Raw genomic sequence first — 20,863 nt, forward strand, 5'->3', positions numbered from 1 at the left:
ATTGGATATCTAAAGTTCCTTCCAAACGCTGAGATTCTGTTATTCATTTACGAACTTCTAACTAAGTATTTCAGAAATCAGTTATGATCATTCTTCTGTATAACTTTATGGATCTTCTCAAGAATTCAGGGTAGAGTTAAAAAGATCCATCCACTTCAACCCTACAAAGAACTGGCAATCTTAACTGACACTGAGTGAGAAACGATTATGTTAATCATATAATCACACAGTTAACAGCAGCTTACAATTCTGAAACCACTGAACTTCTGATTTACTGAAATAGTTTAATAAATATTAAGCTTGCTGTTAAATTATTGTTATTCTTTTTAATAAATTACTTTGTCCTTCTTGCAGTGTTTGGACTACTCTGAATAGCTGAATATATAAAGTGTTTACAGTGCAGTAAATACTGATCAAGCTCTTCCTTGAAATCAGGACACATGGAATTAAATTTCATTTCAGACACCTGCTAACTGCTTCATCATAGCCAAGTCACAACCTCTCTAAGTCTCAGTTTCCTCTTCTGTTAAGCAAGGAAAACACATAATGGATCACACAATTGTGAGGAAATCACTTTGCAAACTTTAAAGCTATGTCAGAAGCTATATAAATACTGTGTGATGTTCTTATAGGGAAATTCAACTTTAGTCCTTTTACAATGATACCAAATTGTTTCAATTGTTATGAGCAATAAATGAGATTTCTAGGAGAACTTGTTTTACTTTTAAGTAAAAAAGACTTTAGAAACTTTTAATTGCTCTATGGTGACGGTAAAATTTGGACAGTTCCATTTAAAAAAAATCTCTCTGGGTTAATGAAATGTAGTTCATATTTGTATAAACTCAAGTGTCTGAGACGAGATTTGAACTCAGGTCCTCCTGACTCCTGCACTGATGCTCTATCCACTGCACTTTCAGGCTGAAAGGTTGAGGAGTACACATGAAAAAGTTAAGGAAAAAACAATTTTTAAAAAAAGTTTTCTCTTCACAATTCAAGGGCTTAGGCAACTGATAAGAATATAAAAATGGGGGAAATGGAAGAATTAAAACCTTTTTTTAAAAGACCACCCTAACCCTAAATGCTACTACCCTATATGGAATCATTGAGAAAAGTTTGAAGTCTAACGTTAGAGAAACATAAGGTTAAGAACAAATGAAAGAATTTAGTACTAGTTCAGTTAAAACTTACAAATGAGTTTCTGTACTTCTAGGACCCAATCACTTGTTAGAGGATCTACTTCTGCGAGTTCATGAGCTTATCTAGAACTAAAGGAATGTTAATTTCTAGAGAAAATTATTAAATACATTTTATTTACAAAATTACCAATATATTATAAAAACTATTAAATATTAAATTAAATATAAATACAAATATTATCTTATCAAATGTCTCAGGCAAAGGGGAAGATAGTTATGAGATTAAATCTAAAAAATGGAGTAGTCTATTATAATACAACCCTTTTATAATGCCATTGCAGTGATTTTAAATGGTCACCGTGAAGCAGCTGAATGAAGTCTACCTGCCTACCTTTCTAGCAGATACTAGAAACGCCAATACAATGAATTGTTTTATCCCACAAAGGGCTCTTATTCAATCAACATTTCAGCAAACAAGTTTTCTTCTGATACCTTAAAGTCTAAACAAGAACAGATCTAACTAAAACTAAAATAGTAACCACTCACAATAAAGTTCTCAAAAGCAGGTGCATCACTAATCTACCTTTTCACACAGGCTGTCTGACAATGTGTTTGTTTTAAAAAAGCTGAGGATCTTGATATTCATATCTCTGGTCCCTAAATTTATTTTCTTCTTTAAAAAACAAAAACTCAACAACCCAGTAAGCTAGCATCCAAAGTATACATTTTAACTACTATAGAATGACAACGTAAAAAAATTTACTATCTCAGTTGTAATGTAACTTGAGCCTATCTATATCTTTTTTTATAATCAGTACTCTTTAACAGAGTACTTGCATTATAACTATATGCATTTTGATTGCAAATACACAATGCATCAGCTAACTTAAAGGCTATTAAATAGCCTTTTTTTGAGCTAGGTAAATTTTATAACACTGTTTAGGTGATGGACTACAGGACATACATTTTTAGACATGACCAAAGCGGAAATTTGTTTTTTCTTGACTGTATATTTGTTATAAGGGTCTGGATTTTCTTTTTTCTTTCTTTTCCATTTTAAGAAACAAACAAAAAAAACAACCCATTACACTGTTTCCATGGGCAAATACATTTCAAGATCCTGTCAAACAGGCTTTAAAACTTTTGGAACAAAACAATTTTCTTTAGATGGGCTGAGGCTACTAAATTATTTATAATACTTCTTAGGCTCTATTTTGGAAATACCTTTTTTTCTTTCTTCTTGACAGCAAGGGACCAAGACTGAATTCTGTCAATATGCTTGTTTCAAGACAGCAAAACCGGTGCAAGGTAGTCTCATTTGCCAAAATGAAATAAGACAAAATATCTTACCTCCTTTTTCATTACTTTAATTATTACCTGCTGCATATGACTTCCAAATCCCTCTCCAGTCTTGACTTCTCTCCTGAGTCCTAGTCTATTTTCACTGCTTTAACATGAAGTTACTTCAAGCACATTTCGAAAGGCATACTCATCACTTTTACCCCAAGCAGGACTCCCTTCCTTATCTCTGTTAATGTAATAATCACTCAATCAAGCTCAAAATCTGGGAGTCATTTTTTAAAGAATGTAAAGTCCATGAAAGTAAAGATGATTTCATTATTTAGATTTTGTATTCCTAGCACAGTGCCTGGTACATAATTACTAGGATAGCCTATTAGTTTCTCTGTCTCTAGTCTAAATATCACCTTTCTATGAGAATCACCTCATTTATACATGTCTACTATTTAAAAATTGTCAAAGGCTCCCTACTGCCTACAGGATGAAGTTCAAACTCAGTCTAGCACAATCTAATCCAAATATCTTTTTCAGTGTTATCTTATAATATTCCTCTACATGAATCCTCTCCTACAGCCAAAACAGCCCATTCACTGCCTACTTTTACTAATTTACAACCTCAGGCCTTTACTTGGGCCAAACACACTTAAATGGAGTATTTTCCTCATCTCCATTTCAACAATTCTATTCACTCTCTAAGACAGGCCTGCACATACTCAGCCCAACATACCCAGCCCAGAGACCCATGTTGTGCAGGCCTGTTTTACATTCTCTACATCCCCCTCTTCCCCCAATCCTTTGGCAGGGCAAGTGGCCCTATGTTGTTCAGGCTTACCCTAAAGGAGCTTTGCATAATGAGTTTTGCTGAGGGATTTGCATTTTTGAGCAACGTTGTGCAGGCCTGCTTTCAGGGCTAATTTCATCTTTTACAGGTAGCCTTCCCTAACCATCCCAGGTGGAAATAATCTGTCCATTCTTCTAATTTATATATAATTATAAAACACTATACAAATGTTACTTGGTTGTAACCCCCTAAGCATAGAGTCTGAACATAGTAAGTTCTCAATTTCTGTGGATGGATATAAGAATTAATGAATTTATTAAGCATCTACTATGTGTCAGGTGCTGTGCTAGGTGCTGAGACATACAGGCAGGAAACATAACATGTACACATGTATAGCGATAGAGACTGGACCTGTGATTACATTGCTAAAGGAAATGTCTATGAAGGCAGGTCAGCACCTTCTCTGTAACTTATAGCATAAGATTTCTTAACCTTTTCTGTACTATACATCCCTTGGATAGTCTAGTGAAGCTGTCATGAACCCCTTCTCAGAATTCTTTGAAATACATAAAATGAAATACACAGGGATTATAAAGGAAACTATTAAAATCATTATCAAAATATTAAAAACAAAACCAAAACAAGTTTATAGGTTAATAATGTCTTAGGGAGCTGCCTAGAGTCCTGAAAGTTTAAGCGACTTCCCCAGGAGGTCCCATATCCAGAATGTGCCAGAGATGGAGCATAAACACTGGTCGTTCTGTCTCCAAGGCTGGCTCTGTCCATTACCTGATAAGGCCTGTCAAGTATTAAAAAATATATATAACAAATATATAACATCTACAAAATGAAATAAATAAATTCCTTGAAGAAGTAAAGATCTTGGAGGGAATCAAGAATGGGTCAGTGCACAAGGTGGCATTTCTGCTGAACTCTGCAGGAAAGCTGGATTTCTAAGAGCAAGAGATGAGGAAGAAGAGCATTTTAGGTGTGAAGACAGGCTGTGCAAAGATATAAAGATGAGAGATGGAATCTCATGAGTGAAGTAGAGCCAGGAGGGTAGCCTCGCTGAATTACCAAATGCGGCAGAGAGGTCTTGAACTACGAGGCTGAGGAAAAGGGCAGGCAATTAAGAAATCACTGGAAACTTTCACGGGAGCATTCTGGGTGCTGAAATGCAATTCAGAAGCCAGATTGCAAAGGCCTGAGAATGAGAGAGGAGTAAAGTCAGGTAATGACTGTGGACAGCTTTTTCTAGGAGCTAGGCTCTGAAAAGGAGGAGAAAAATAGGACAACAGTTTGAGGGAGAATGGTAGGATCCAGTGAGGTTTTTGTTTTTGTTTTTTGTAAAGAATAAGAGGCATCTAGGTATATTTGTATCCAGAGGGGAAAAAGTCCATAGAATGGGAGGTGGATAGTAGGGGAAGGGGAAACATATTTATTAAGCACCTATTGTGTTATTAAGTGCTTCAGAAAATCTGCCACACTAGACAGGAAGGTATGGGATCATAGAAGGGCAAATCTGGATGAGAAAAAAGATCACCTCTTTATCAGAGATTGTAGTAAAAGGGGAGGCCAGGGAATAATAACATCAGATAGTTTTAAAATATAGTGAATAGAACTTATTTTTTCAGTAAAATATGAGCCAAAGTCCTCTGAGAAAGTAGGAAGCGAGGGTGGAAGGAAGCCTTCAGGAAAGAAAAGAAAAAGTATAGAGAAATACAAAATCAACTAGGGAAAAGTAAAAGGACAGTGAGAGGTCAATTAAGATTAGTTAACATAAATCTGTAGTATTTTCAACACACCAGCCAGACTGATGAGGTAAAAACGATGCCCTAAGGGTTAAGCTGCTTTCCAAGTACTTTGTGAAGCCCCCAGTTATTCTCTAACCAGACAGCGTCCTAAAGTCTCTTCTCCTTATCCTGAAATACCATAAAACTCTCCTCTTATCCTTGTCTCCCCTCATCCTGGGTCATAACATTTCCCTTCTCCCTTGTGTCTTCTATCCTGTCATTCATCTTCCTCATCCTGTCCCTAATCTTTTAACTCCCCTAAAACCTCTAAAACTATATCACCATTCTGAAACCTCTACATAAGCATAAGTCCCCCAAATATGGGGGTCTCAGCTTTCTTGCTATCAGGAGGCCCGTGATGCTTTTTCATGTAAAATAAAAAACTCCCATTGGCTGAAAGAGAAGGCCTAAGTGAATTCTCTCACACTTGAACCAGCTCTCCCAACTCTAAATCTCATCTGACTTCCTCCAGCACAACACGTAAGTAGGAGTACAGAAAGTGATGGTGGAAGTAATCCAGGGTTGAAATTAGGCAAAGCATGAGTGGTGGCAGGACAAAGTGGCAAGGGACTTAAGAACAGAGGAATGTGTTGTTCAACTGGTTAGTGAACAGAAAGAAAAAAAAATGGCCACTTCTAGAGCAATGGTAATATTATGGGAGAATAGAGAGAAGTGGAAGGACTAGAAATCATGGCGAGGATGAAGAATAAGTTTCTGAGAAGGGACAGAATAGGGAGAGATGGAATTATAAGATATAATGGTCAGATAAAGGAATTTCAGAATTCTGAACAAGGGGAACGCTTATGTATATGATACAGAGATCAAGGGTGAGACCATTTCTATATTTCTGTGTGTAGCTGTGGTGGAATGGAAAATGCCATGGGAATTAATAAGACTGAGAAACTGGGAGGCTATTTTCAGGGGACATCAGCATGTATTAGCCCCCTAGTACAAGCAGACATTGGAGAAGAGAAAGGAAGATATGAGGCAGGCACTTAATTCTTTGAGAAAAGAAGAGAAAGGAACAATAGATTATTGTGATCCCAATCTAGGTTGAGTGATATAATTGGATAGAGTGAACCTCAAAGCAAGAGAGGTTGCTGACTAACAGCAGCCAAGGGAGAGAATGGAATTTTTAAGAAGTTAAAAATCTGTTAGTCAGTATGGAAGAAGAAGCGGGACTGTAGGAACTAAGGATATAGTTTACCTTTTCTAGCTCTTTTCAATAAAGGTTCATTTTAGCAAAAAAGATATTATAGATGAAATTAAATCACTGGTAATCCAAAACAAAGGACCTTAGAGACCCTTGAGAAGTAAAAAAAAAAATAAAGAGCAGTTACTTCCTGATCAACAAAACTGATATGGGTATATTGTCCATCCACACCTGGAGAGAGCTATTACAGAGACTGAAACTTGATCCAAGTGAACAACTCAGCTGTGATTATATTAGAAATGGCAAAGTCTTGTGAAACATCCATCTCCTACATTTCGTGCTTGATTTAACCAACTCAGTTTCTACTCTACTTTTTCTCATTCTCCAAAGATAAGGTCATGGTCTAGAGTTGAATAGCTCCATATTAAAATTCACCAGCTGTCATTTTGCTCAATATATACAGCAGCAAGTGTTACAAAGCCAAATGTGACCTTTTATTTATAGCAAAGCTAGAATAAAACTGAAACCCCATGTGATTCCTCGTATGTATGTATTTACATAACACAAACATGCATACATTTATTATATACATAAACATAATTTAGCAGTGATCCAAGGAAATATCAGTTTATTTCAAATTGAATTATGATAAATTCCGCTGTGAGATTTCATATAAACAGTCTTAAAGCATTACATAAATGCCAACTATTATTATTTTTACCTAAGGTCAATATGTACACACATATACATGTATATACATTTTATACCAATAAAGAAATTCTTAATTCTTTCAATTCTAAAGCAATAGATGCCAAAGAAGTTTATTCCACTTAATCATGCTACATATAGTATCTTTGGCACAATTCTTTTGCTGCAATTTTTAACAAAACTGAGAGTACACAGAGAAGTTTCTATGGATATATATCACTGCTAAAAATTGTGAATAAAAATTCACATACAGAATATTTTCAATGCAAAACCTTACAGAATCACATAATTTAAGAGATGGAAGAGACCTCAGCAGCCATACAGTCCAGCCCATACAAAAAAGGAATATCCACTACACCCTACTTGACAAATGGTTGTTCAGCCTATGCGTGAAGACCTCCCAAGGAGGAGGAGCCCACAAACCTCTTGGGGAAGCCCATTTTCCTTTGGAGCAATTCAATTTGTGGGTTAAGTTTTTCCTGATACCAAGTCTAAATTTGTCTCTTTGCAATTTCTACTCTGATCCTGGTTCTGAACAAGTCTAACCCATCTCCTACAACACAGTCCTTCAGACATTGATAGGACCTCCCTGAGTTATCACCAGGCTAATCATGCATATTACTTCCTTTAATCAGTCCCCATATATCATGTATTCAAGGCCCCTCACCATCCCAGTTGTCCCCCTTAGGGAATGCTACAGTTTATTGATGTCCTCCTTAGACTAAAGTGGCCAATAATGAACATAATACTCCAGATGAAGTCTGACAAGAACAGTGTATAGTGGGACTAACACCTGCTTATTTCTGGAAGCTATGTCTCTCTTAATATAGCCCAAGATCTCATTAGTTTTTGACTGCCACATTACATATATGACTCATATTGCGCTTGCAGTCCACTACAACCACTATATCTTTTTTAGAACAATTGCTAAGTATTCATGCCTTCCTCATCTTATGCTTGTAAAGTTGATGACATTTCTATACCCAAGCACAACACTACATTTATTCTTGTTGAATTTCACTTTATTATAATCAGTCTAATGTTTTAGCCCAAAGGTGTCAAACATGGCTACATGCAGCCCACAACATTCCTCAGTGTGGCCCCAAAGAGATTAAAATGTAATTGGGGAATACTTTACAATATAAATATACAATGAAAGCTGACAAATAAAAAACAGATAAAATTAATATGTAATTTTCTAAGTCAATATATGGCCTGCAGAAATCCTTATGTAAGGTTAGTGGCAAGTTTCTAATTGAGTTGCTCTAGCCTGTCAAGATTCTTTTGGAATCTTAACTGTGTCTTCTACTGTGGTAGCTATCTCTCCCGACTTTGTGTCTCCCAACATTTGCAAATCTGATAAAAGAATACCATCTTTGCTGGATCTTCATCTCACATACCCAATAATTATGGGCATCCCCCAAGACTCTGCCTTGGGCCTTCTTTTCCTTTATCTTGATGATCGCATCAGTTTTCATGGTTTTAATTATCATCTCTATGCAATTAATTCTCAGATCTATTTATGCAGTCCTAACCTTCCTCCCAATATCCAGTTTCATAGCTCAAACTACCACGTACCAGGATGTACCTATTAGACATCTTGAACTGAATGTCTTAAAACCATTATGTCCAAAACTGAATTTATTACCATTGTCCCTCAAACCTTACCATCTTCTTAATTTCCCTGTTACTGCTGATGGCATCACCATCGCCTCAGTCACAAAAGATCCCATCCAAGGTGTCATCCTTAACTCTTCATTCTCACTCATCTCTCATTTCAATCAGTTGTTAAGTCTTCCAGTTCTTCATAATGTCTATATGCTTCCTTCTCAGTTGTTAAGTCTTCCAGTTCTTCATAATGTCTATATGCTTCCTTCTCTTTTACTTAAAACCACCTTGGTACAGGCCCCCATTGCCTGATACCTGGACTATTTACAATAGTGTGATGATTATTTTCACTGCCTCATTTCCATCTATCTATTCTGCTGTCAAACTGATCCTCCTTGAGCACAGGTTTGACCATATTACCCCTATATAAACTCCAGTGGCTATCACCCTTTGTAACCTGATGCCTTCCCACCTTACTCCTCTCCATGTACTTTGCAACTGAGTGACAATGGCCTCCCTGCTGTTCCTCACATGACACCTCATCTCTGGACTCTAAGCATTTTCTCTGGCTATCCCCCATGCCTAGAATTCTGTTCTCAGCTCTACCTTCTAGCTTCCTTAGGTCTCAGCTAAAGTTCCATTTTCTGCAAGCACCCTTTCCCAGTCCTCCTTAACCTTAGTACCTTCCCTCTAAAACTCCTTTCCAATTTATCTTTTTTATATTTTGTTTGTACAAAATTGTTTGCATATTTGTCTCTCCCATTTAAATGACTGGGGACTGGTTTTTGCCTTTCTTTGAATTCCTAGTCCTTAGCCCACTGCTTGGCATATAACAGGTATTTAATAATGGCTATTTGACTGACTAAACAGCATAGGGTTAAAGCACTGGTCCCTGGGATACACAAGTGGTTTTTGGATATGCCCTTTGCACTTGTCCATTCTTCTCTGGTACTCTAATAATAACGTTAGCCTTGCCACCTCACCCAGTACCCCCCCAGCAAGGATGAGGACTGAGGCCACCCAAATTTTACCTCTTGAAATAGGGAATCTGTTATACCACTAACTGGGATAAGTTGTGTAAAACAACTTATCAGATGTGATACAAAATACTTGGAAAAATCCGAATATCACTAGAGCTTGTACAGAAAAACATCTGATAACCAGAGGGAAATAAACGTAACATATATGCCATTACAAATAATTAAAGATGTAAATATGAAATTTAAATTTACCACATGTATATATATATATTCAATCCTGTCATGGTATAGCCTTATCTCTCGGGCTACTTAGAGGAAAGGTATAAAAACAAGATCACTGTGTGAATAATTACACTTCAAAATGCATGATTGAGCTGTAATTTATATGCTAACAATAACAATTTCACAAACAACAACAGTTCATTAGTAGCTTGAGTAGTATGCATGAGTTTTTAACAATATGGCCCCCTACATACCAATGCATTGGAATAAAGCCATGAAATAGATAAAAATTCATTTTCAGAAGGTGTTCTATTAGAATAGTTATATTACTCTAATAACAACCACAAAAATTCTTATCCTTTAAGCTGAAACTGCAAGTAGTTAAATTACTTGGCCAGATTTCCATGAGGAAATAGATATTTTGTCCATTTCAAAGCTGACTTGAGAGGATTTCCAAATTTAGTTAACATCAGTCAAATCCTCTCTTTGATTTTCAGCTAAAAAACTTTATAAATTGTCAACTTTTAAATACAACTTCAAGGAAAAAATCTGAGTTAAGTGAGCTATAGAGAACATCCTGTTTCAATAACCATACCCACTTGAAAAATTCAGAATGCCTGAAAATAGGATAAATTCAACCTAAAAAGGAAAACAAAGTAAGCTAAAAAAACCATAAAAAGTTTCGGTTTTTACAAATTTTTTAAAAGCCTTCCTGCCTTGAAAACCCCTTCTATCTGCTCCAATCCAAGTATAAACACTGGTCATTTCTCATTTCTTATATTTGCATGTGTCACAATAAGCATTAAATTACTGCTAAAAATGTAATCTCTCTTCTTAGATTGAACCCTGCTGGGTTTCAGGCACAAGAAAGTTCTGCCCAAAACTGAAACACTTTGAAATAACAATCAGTTGAAATCAACTATTTTTCTTCTGAAACAAATATACATTATGAATAAAAGTGAAAAAATACATACTGCTTTGAAGTGAGATGGAAATTGCAGACCAAAGCTTCTAAGGTAAGCCTAAGACTTTATGAACACATTTCTTTTCACATCTAAGTTCTGAGAGGGCTGTCAAAAACGCTGTGATGAATCAAACGTTCAATAAATGTGCTCAGATTTATGAATCCAGAGGCTGACAGGATTCCACAGCATTTACTTTCCTGCCTTTCCTTATTTTTACCTATCTCTATTTGTTATTTTTGTCTGCTGATACAGGTTTCCAACCTTCCTTCTCCACCATTCGCTGCATGTGCTTCTCACCAGCTGTCTGGGTGTCTACCTGTACCCCAAAGAACACCACAATAAAATCACAAGTCTGCTCACCCGCCCCACCCTCCACCTTTGCTGTCAACCTTCCTTGAAACAGTAAGTATGCCTGCCTAAAGATTTTTGTTACTTTAGGGTACAGAGATTTCTATATTATCTAGTACTTCTGGTCAATTTAATAAATAAAACTGAAATGAACAGAGTAAATGTTTTGAATGACCACTTAGATCGCTGACAACATCCCTCATGCCAAAGTATCTTTGGGATAACTGAGATCATCACTACTCTGGAAAATGGAGTTATTTATCAGGTTTTAAATTATTACAACTTTTAATTTCTTACTGATTGTTTACAGTAGGAATATCCAATCAGTTAACTGGGATCTACAATTAAGCTCTGAAGTGCTCCAGGATTCTCAACAGGGAAGTACAACTGACAATGACGCACAAATCCCCCTCCCTGTTACACACATGCCACTTGTCCAGCAGATCTCAAATTTTGAGGGAAATAAAAATTCTTCCTCATAAAAAGATGAGAATTTTAGGCTTAATGGTCATTAAGTTAGACTGATACTTTTAAAAATATGAAAAGTAGCATAAAGAATAAAATTATAAACCTTAACTCAAATAAATTAACTTTTTCTCTTCTCCCTCTCTGCTCTTACTTGGTAATCTCACCAGCTCTGGCTGATTCAATTATCATCCCGATGCAGATGCTACTCAGATTTATTTGTCAAGTCTTCTTTCCTGACCTGTAATCTCACATCACCAACAACCTATCACTAATTCCTTCACCCTGTATTATACAAAGAGATAGCCCATTCTCTTTGCTAAAGCAAATCCCTTTACATACCCCTCTTCATGCCATTCTATTCAGTCTCGTCTAGAAGACTGCCCCCTTATTATCCCAGCTGTCCTACTAAGCTTCAATCTTTCCCTGTCCACTGGGGGCTTCCCTGTTGCCTGCAAACATTCATAAGTATCACCTATCCTCTAAAAAAAACCCCTTTACTTGATCCTGACCATCTCTCCCTTAGCAATTGTCCTATATTTCTCCTCCCTTTTGTGGCTAAACTCTTTTCAAAAGCCATCTCCAACTGGTGTTTCCACTTTCTCTCCTCTCACTCTCTTCTAAATCCCCTTTAAGTTATGGCTCCCAATCTTATCATTTAACTGAAACTGCTCCCTCCAAAAATCTTTCAACTGCCAAATTTCACAGCCTTTTCTCAGCCTTCAACTTTCCTGACTTCTCTGCAGCCCTTGATACCTCTTTGCCTAGCTCCTCTCTAGCAAGGTTTTTGTAATACTGTACTTTTCTGATTCTCCTCCTACCAGTCAGATGGCTCTTTCTCAGTCTCCTTTCTTGGATTTTCATCCTCGATTGAAAGATTCTGTTTCTAACTGTGGGTGTCCCCCCAAGAGTCTGTCCTGGGCCCTATTCTCTAAACTCTTTCACTTGGTGATCTCATCAGCTCCCACCGATTCATTATCTCTTTGCAGATGATTCTCAGTTCTATTTATCAATAGGTCTTAATCCTGTAGACATCTTAAACTCAAACATATTCAAAACAGAATGTCATTACCTTTCTTCCAAAGTTCTCCCCCTCTTCTGAATTTCCCTTTTACTGCTGAGGACACCATCATCTTTCTAGTCACCCTATCTCCCAACCTAGGTATCATCCTTGACTCCTCACTCCCTTCCCTCCCTCCCCCATCCAACCTACTGCCAAATCCTGTTGGTCATACCTTTACAATGTCTCTCACGCACTCAGTCTTCTCTCCACTCACACAGCTACCATCCTGGTGCATGTCCTCATTATCTCATACACGGATTAAAACAAAAGCCTTGTGGTTGGCCTCCAACCCTCAAGTCTCTCCCCACTCCAGTCCTTCCTCCATCCAGCTGCCAAAGTCATCTCCCTAAAGTGCAGTTCTGACTCTATATTACTCCCCTACTCAAAGTCCAGTAGCTCCCTATTACCTTCAGGTTCAAATATAGAATTCTCTATTTGGCTTTTAAAGCTCTTAACAATCTGGCCCCTTCCTACCTTCCCAGTCTTTTTATACCACTCTTCCCTCAACATACTCTAAGATACAGCAAGAGTGACCATCTTGCTGTGACTTGCATACAGTATTCCATCTCCTGCCTCCATGACTTTTTATCAGCTGTTCCTATGCCTAGAATGCTCTCTCTCTCCCCTAGCCTCTTAGCTTTCCTCAAATCTTAGGTCAAATTCCACTTTCTATAGACTTTCAGTCCCCCAATTGCTACTTCTTTCCCTCTGAGATTATATCCAGTTTACAACGTATCGACCTAATATCTTCCAGAGATCTGAAACACAGGCAGACAGGGCTCTGCATTTCAGTGAGGGGAACTACAGGGAGGAAATCCTGGGAAGGAATTTTGTGAAGGAAGTGCAACAGAAGGATATTAAGGAGATAAGAGGAGAAAGGAAAGTAGGTAAGATGCCCTGACCTGAATACTTCAGAGTGTTTTGCCCTTCAACTGTGAGAAGCCTTTGGGCAGGGACCATATCTGTACCTTTCTTTGTGTGCCCAGGGCTTAGCACAATGCCTTATACAGAGTGAACACTTAATAAATGCCTTTGTTGTTTTAGGAGGAAAAGATGTTATTGTTGGGGAAATGATCATGAATTTCTCTGAGAATGAAGCCAAAATAAATGGCCTTCAATTATGAGAAGAACAATTCTGACTAGACATCAAGAACTCCTCCCTGCACTGCAGTAGTCTCCTGAGGAAAGCTGGGGAATCTTCCTGAGGAGATTCCATTGGGTCAAGGAAGGTTTATTGATGATAGAGTCCTGCCAAAAGATGGCTACTGAATTCCCCCTAGGAATAGGAATCCTTCCATAAAGGATCCCTTTAGAAACAGAGCAAGTTCTGAATCACCAAAAGCCATTTGACTGAGCTCACCACCTTATGAAAATTAACTCTTTCAACTTCAAAACCATTCCTCACTGTGTTTCTATAAAGGGATGAAATAATTTGAGGCCTGCACCTAAAACTTCCCTCTGCCACTCCAAGTTTTTCACCTAATCTAAAGATAATAAAGGCAAGCACTACTTCAACAAAGAAAAGTTTTATGAGAATAAGGTTCAACTTTCTCCCCAAATCCGAGAAACACAAGTCTTGGATTTGTATCATCAGCACACAAGAAACAAAATGGGAAAATGGCGATTCTCAGTCTAGGCAGGTACAAAAAGTCAACCAAAAAGAACAAAGGAAAGAAAATGTGATTTTTTAAAATGTCCATAACCCATCATCAACCAGCTTAAGTAGAGCAGAATTCCTTAATGATACCACCCTCACCTCCCATGAGGTTGTTTTTTTGTTTGTAATATTCAGATTTTAAAATTTCACCTAGGGTTTCATTGAATTACCTATTTAATTTCATTGAACTATTAAATGTTCATCAGAAATACTTATTTTTCTACATATACTATTTAAAATGCTAATCTCTTGTTTGGATTACATCTTGAAATCTCTTTAAATCAATCCATTCCTTAATACAATATGTCTTCAGTCAACTCTGAGCTCCCAAAGATATGACTTCATTTTCTTCTCCATGCTAAACAATAAACACAGCTTGGAAGGATGAATTTCCCATATCTCTGCAGCATTAAGAAAACAAATGGAACCCTACAAACAAACCCTACAAAGGTAGGTCTATGAGACAGTTCATATTCTTACAATAAGAATCTGAATTGTGGGAAGTTGACCTACCTGTCTTTTCATAACACTTGTCTTAGGCTCAATTTAACCATTATTTCAAACCCATAACCATGGCAGTATTGCCAAGATTGAGAATTAAAAATTTATCTTCCTCATAACAATGCTGGCTATGTGACTCTGGGCAAGTCACTTAACCTCTAGGCAAGTGTCTAGCTCTTAAGTTGTAGACAAGTTGCATTGGCATAGGAAGTTCTTCAGCAGGACCTCAAAATGTGGTTCAACTCACCAGTGACTCTCAAAATGTGGCCCAGAAACTGCTGGAGATCCCCTTGCAAGGGAGACTGTACTTTCAAAATAATACTAAGACATTTGCATCTCAAATACAATAAATATCAAAAGATATAACCCACATTAACAAAAGTTCTTTGGGGGAGGGTTCCTCAATAATGTTTATAACTCTAAGAGGAGAACTACTGCTCTACACCAATAAAATCATGGGTTAATACCTACAGCCTTATCATACACTCATTTTTAAGCCTGGGCTTATTTTCCCTGATTTCCAACAATGTCTACCAAGTTTAAATTTCACTTTGAACCACTTGATACTATGGAAGTACAGAGGCCAGTGCCTTTTAGAGATATACTAATTTTTGCCATTCACCAGTTTTGTCTTTCAGAGAATATAAGTTTTTGATAAGGCTTTATTTCTGAAACTTGGATTTTAATGATTGTAATTACAAAGTGGATGACTGTTGACTATATCATAGATGTCTGGAACTTTTCTCTCAGTCATTTCTACAACTTTCTTTTGCTTTCCATACTTTTCAGGGCTTAATAGACCAAAAGAAGTTCTACAAAGCAAAAGGCCCCATAAGCAAATACCAAACCAGGGACAAGGGGCAGACTCAAGATGGAAATTACAATAGATCATGAGCAAATCTTTTCAGGTCTAACTGTGTAAACTAGAAGCATTTTCAGGCACAAGACTTTATGCTTGAGTTTCAAAGTACTTGAATACTTTCTTCATACATTTTGCAATTTTGAACTCTGCTAAAGCCACACAGCCAACAGGAGCCTACCAGTGCCCCACCACCAAGCAAAACATCAGGTAGCCTGATTCTCAGTTACATGGCCCAGTGGAAGGAGGAGAGGGTAGTAGGGGTGAAGTACGTTGCCGATGTACGATAAACGTCCTTGCTGTTGTCATTTTTCAAAGGGCTAAAGATAGTGCTGAACACTAACAAACACTTCACAAGTTTGACAAAGCAGCCATTTATGTTTACAGATCAGTTTTAGAGATTAATATTACATCGACCCCCATAACATCTACTGAACTGACAACTGTAAAGTGAGCTCATTAACTTAAAACCACTTTAGTTAGCCTTTCTGTTCCTTATATTAGCTAAGCAAAGTGAACATTCTCCAAAGATCCATTCTCAACAACAAATACACACATTTTCTATCCCACATAACGGGATAGAAAACATCGACGGTACAGAATCACCTGAGATACTTCAGAGACGATGCCTAGAGCCTTGAAATTTCTATCAGGCTCTGTCTGCAGTTACTGGGAACCTTTGCAATTCTAATGTGGTATTTATTTTTTTAAGTACTTTTGGGATCTCTATTTTGTGATATATCAGAACGAATGATGCCCCATAAAGTGAGGTTTATTATTAGTATTATTATAGCTTCAAAATTATAACTAGACGCTTCAAAGGACAATCTGGATGTATATGCAATTCCAAAGCAGGTAGAGATGGTACAGAGGGTTCTGATGTGCCTCTACATTCAGGACAATATCAAGCTTTTCCAGCAGAAAGGATTAACCCTGGCCTCCCTAGTTTGGGGCCCTGCTCTCCTTCAAGGCCAGCTCCCACACCTCTGGAAATTAAACCTTTCCTGATCCCCTTCTCCGGCTTTTCCATCTCTCCAACGAAGGGCAAACCGTACTTCGGCATTCGGCTCAGGCCCCGGCCCCCTCCCCTGCTCCCCTCCATCTCCAATCACTTCCTCCATCCGCAGGCCAGCTCTCCGGACCCCGTCCTTCCACCGGACGTCCCCGGGGCCAGGCTCCGGGGTCCCGTCCTGCTCTCCGTCCTCCCCAGCCCAGGCTCCTCTCATCTCCTCGGGTCCTTTCCGGCGCCAGGCTTCTCATCGCCGCCTCGTCCCTGGTCTCCCCTCCTCACGCCCGCGTCCCCTCCCGATCTCTCTCCTCCCCGCACCCCCCGCACCCCGCCCCCTGCCCGCTCACCGGCGGACTCCCCGGTGTTGATCCAGTCCGGGTTGGCGATGCTGGCGATGGCGAAGATATCCGCGGCCAAAAAGAGACATCCTGAGATGATGGTCAGTTTATCCATCTCCCCGTCCCCACTCCCCCCTCCCCCCCTCCCCCCGGCCCCGGGACTCGCCGAGGCCTCACGCCACCCGCCCCATGGGCCGCCGCCGCCGCCGCCGCCGCTGCCGCCGCCGCCCGCCGGGGGCCGCCTCCCGCGCCGCCGCCTCCTGGAGCCCGCCCCCGTCTCCTCCTCCTTCCCCCCCACCCCCCTCAGCGCCGCTCGCCCGGACCCAGCATCCGCGGCGGGCCCGCACAACGCCGGAACCGCAGCCCGCCCCGGAACTGCTTGGCCCGCCCGCCCCTGACCCGGAAGCGGGACCTGCGTGCTCTGGGTTGGCTCCGGGGGAGGGAGCCGAGCCCACCTCCCTGGAGCTCTCGTCGCTTCTGCTCCGCGTCCCGCGGTCCCCTCTCGGGCGGGGGGCGGCCCGGGCCGACCGCGGCCCCGGTCTTCTGGGAGGGTGCCGCCGGGAGACCCTTCTTCCCTCCCCGGCCCCAGCCTCGCCCGCCCCTCCTCACGTTGGCCGCGCCAGACCTGCCCAAGCCCCGACACTGTGTGCGGCGGAAGGTTAGAGCTGGGCCTCAATCCCGCACCGACCCTTCCCGCGCTTTCCGGGGAGCCAGCGGAGCGCTTGAGGACGGCCGGGTACCTGCCGTGTTCGGGAGCCCCTCTGGGCCCGGCATGAGCCCCTGACCTGGGACGATGGAGTTTGTCATTGTAGAGCGAGCCGCGGTGAGGGGTCACTTGAGCAGGCCCTTCTCTGCATTATAGAGTTACCAGGATGGGGCCGTAGGGTTCATGGAGCGCTTCCTGCGGCCACAGCGCAGGGGAGTCAGGCAGGGTGAGGCCTCCCTCCCGAGGAGCTCTGATGCCAACGGGGGGGCCACGCACTGAAAGTGTCGGCTGCAGGTCGGGGAAGGGCCCGTGGTCCTTTGGGGGCAGGGAAATGCCCTCTTTTTAATGTTTCCACCGATAAAGTCCCCTGTGCTTCTGAACCTTGTTGGTAATAAGTTTCCTCTCTGGGGGTTCAAGTAGCTGCGGCTCTAGCACGGGACAAGATACCTTTCTTCATTGTCACAAGGGTCGCCCCCCTGGGGTGATGGCTGCAGGCGCCGGCCTTGCTCCTCCCAGGGTTCTTGGGTTCGGAGTCCTGGGCTGTCTCCATGGGGTTCTGAGGGGAGGGGATGGTCAGAGGCGGGGAGGTTTGACTTGCTTAGCACATGCCGCTTCCTGTTTTTCACTAGGATCTTCCCACTGGAATTAGACGTTAGAGCAAAGACTCGGGGAGGTCAGAAAGATCTGGGTTCAAGTCCCACCTCTGACCCATACTGGCTTCTTGACCCTGGGCATGCCACTTAATCCCTCAATGTCACAAGCAGCTCTCTAGGACTGACTATAAATTGCAGAATAGTTGCCGATCTTTTTCGGTTGAAAGGAATTTATGTCAGCAAAATCAAGGATTAACGCAGTTAAAATAACTATCATTGTGGGTAGCCAGGTGGCATAATGTATAGAAAGAATATCTGCCCCAAGTAAGGAGGATCTCAGCTCAACTCTAGCTTCAGACACTTGGCACTGGGTAAATCATTTTACTGGGATTGCCCTGAAAAGAACAAACAAAAACCTGTCATCATGATCAGCAAAAAGCATTTATTTATTAAGCAGTATTTACGAATGTACTTTGCTAACCTGGGGATACAAGATGCAAAAACAGTCTCTGCCTTCAAGGAACTCACATACTATTGGGAGAAAAAATATTTATATACAAGATACAGGTATATATACATATATATGTACATATAATATTCTCTAGGTCTCTCTCTAGAACTTTGAATTTGACTGTATGATATGGGAGACACTGGCACAGGACTGCTCAGCATGGCAAGTGCCCACATCAGAAAGGGTGCTGTGCTCTTTAAGCAAAGCAGAATTGAGACGGCACAAAGTAAACGCAGGATGTGCAAATTTGGGATATCCTCCCCAAATATTCACTGAGACTATCAGTGCCCAACCTGTGGTAGAACATTCTGAGCACGTATTGGTCTGATCAGCCACAGTCTGACATGGTGAAACTTCACTTTATCGTGGTGATGTCATTTTGGTCCTCTTTGAGAACGAAGGACAACAACCACTGTATATATATATATCAGAAAGGAGAGAGGTAAACGTAGGGATGGCAAGGAACCATAAAAGGCCTCTTAGCTGCAATAAGTATAAAGTTATATGAAATTTTATAGAAGTAGCAATGTTCTTAAACATGCTAAGATATTTGGTAATTGAAGTAACCAAAACACAAGGTAAATAAGAAATTACAAATCATTAGTAAGAGAGTCAATCTAAGGGTTCCTTATCTTAAACAGAGGCAACTTGTTATGTGATGCAGGTTTCCTTTTTTTAAGAACTTCCATGCTAAATTCTAATTTTCAGTTCAGTTTCAAATAAAATAAACAGTATGTAGAATATCAGCTTTCCTCTTCAGTGCCATTTTAATTGGCCCTTGAAAGACCTAAAAGAATGTTCTGTTCCAGAAAATGATAAATGTTGAAAATGTGGGAGAGTTGGAACACTAATTCATTGTTGATGGATCTGTGAGCTGATCCAACTATTCTGGAGAGCAATTTGGAACTCTGCCCAAAGGGCTATAAAAATGTGCATATGCTTTGACCCAGCAATACTGCTTCTGGGGCTTGTATCCCAAAGAGATCATAAAAATGATAAAAGGACCCACATGTACAAAAAATATTTATAGCAGCTCTTTTTGTGGTGACCAAGAACTGGAGATCAAGGGGATGCCCATCAATTGGGGAATGGCTGAGCAAGTTGTGGTATATGTAATGGAATACTATCGTTACAAGAAATGACAAACAGGCAGACTTCAGAAAAACCTAGAAAAATATATAAACTGATGCAGAGTGAAATGAGCAGAACCAGGAGAACATTATACACAGTAACAGCCACAGTGTGCAAGAACTGATTTTGATAGACTTAGCCCTTCTCAGTAATGCAAGGACCTAAAACATTGCCAAAGGACTCATGAAGCAAGATGCTATCCACATCCTGAGAAAGAACTATGGAGCCGGGACACAGAATGAAGCAGACTGTTTTCTCTTTTGTTGTTTTGTTTTTGTTATGTTTGTTATGAATGATTTCTCCCATTCGTTATAATTCTTCTATGCAACATGACTAATGTGAAAATGTATTTAATAGGAATATATGTGTAGAGCCCATATAAAATTGCATGCCATCTCTGGGAGGGAAGGGAGAGGGAGGGGGAGAAAATTTAAAACTTATGGAAGTGAATCTTGAAAATTGAAAATGAATAAATTAATAAATTTTGGGGTGAAAGAATGTTCTGTTCCTATTTTTGGATTATTTGCCCATTTATAAAACCAATGCAATCAACCAATCAATAAGCATTTATTAAGTATTTGCTATGTACCAACTACTGTGATAAGCAATGGGAATGTAAGTGAAAAGTGAAAACAGTCTCTATCCTCAAGTAACTATATACGTATGTATACACACACACACACACACACACACACACACACACACACACACACACGGTGATTTTGGATGGAAGACACCAACAGCTGGGGAAGGAAGGATCACAAAGTTGTTCATGTAGAAAGTGGTACTTGAATTGAATCTAATGGAAACTATAGATTCTAAGAAACAGAGATGAAGAGGGGATGAATTCCAGGGATGGGGAGAAGACGAATGGCCAGTACAAAATGAACAAGGATGGGAAATGGAATGGAATGTGGTTCAAATTCCAACAGATGCTATAGCTTTGCAGAAATCATTCACTCAAGATATACACAGAAATCTTTCTATGATTTGAGTACCATGGAGGAATCAATTTTATAGTCTGGATTTTCATGTAC

General features: G+C 39.9%; 1 protein-coding gene across 1 annotated transcript in view; it reads right to left on the bottom strand.

Moving 5' to 3' along the window:
• The window catches only part of MOSMO (modulator of smoothened), an 83,200-nt gene extending 66,163 nt beyond the window's left edge, over positions 1-17,037 (bottom strand). Inside the window, exon 1 of the mRNA XM_072597895.1 lies at positions 16,895-17,037. Coding sequence (XP_072453996.1) covers positions 16,895-17,000 — 106 coding nt within the window. The 5' untranslated portion in view covers positions 17,001-17,037. The remainder of the gene's footprint in view (positions 1-16,894) is intronic.
• Positions 17,038-20,863: the final 3,826 nt, after the last annotated feature.

Source organism: Notamacropus eugenii, chromosome 3 (assembly GCF_028372415.1).
Source record: "Notamacropus eugenii isolate mMacEug1 chromosome 3, mMacEug1.pri_v2, whole genome shotgun sequence".
In the NCBI taxonomy this organism is placed as follows: domain Eukaryota; kingdom Metazoa; phylum Chordata; class Mammalia; order Diprotodontia; family Macropodidae; genus Notamacropus; species Notamacropus eugenii.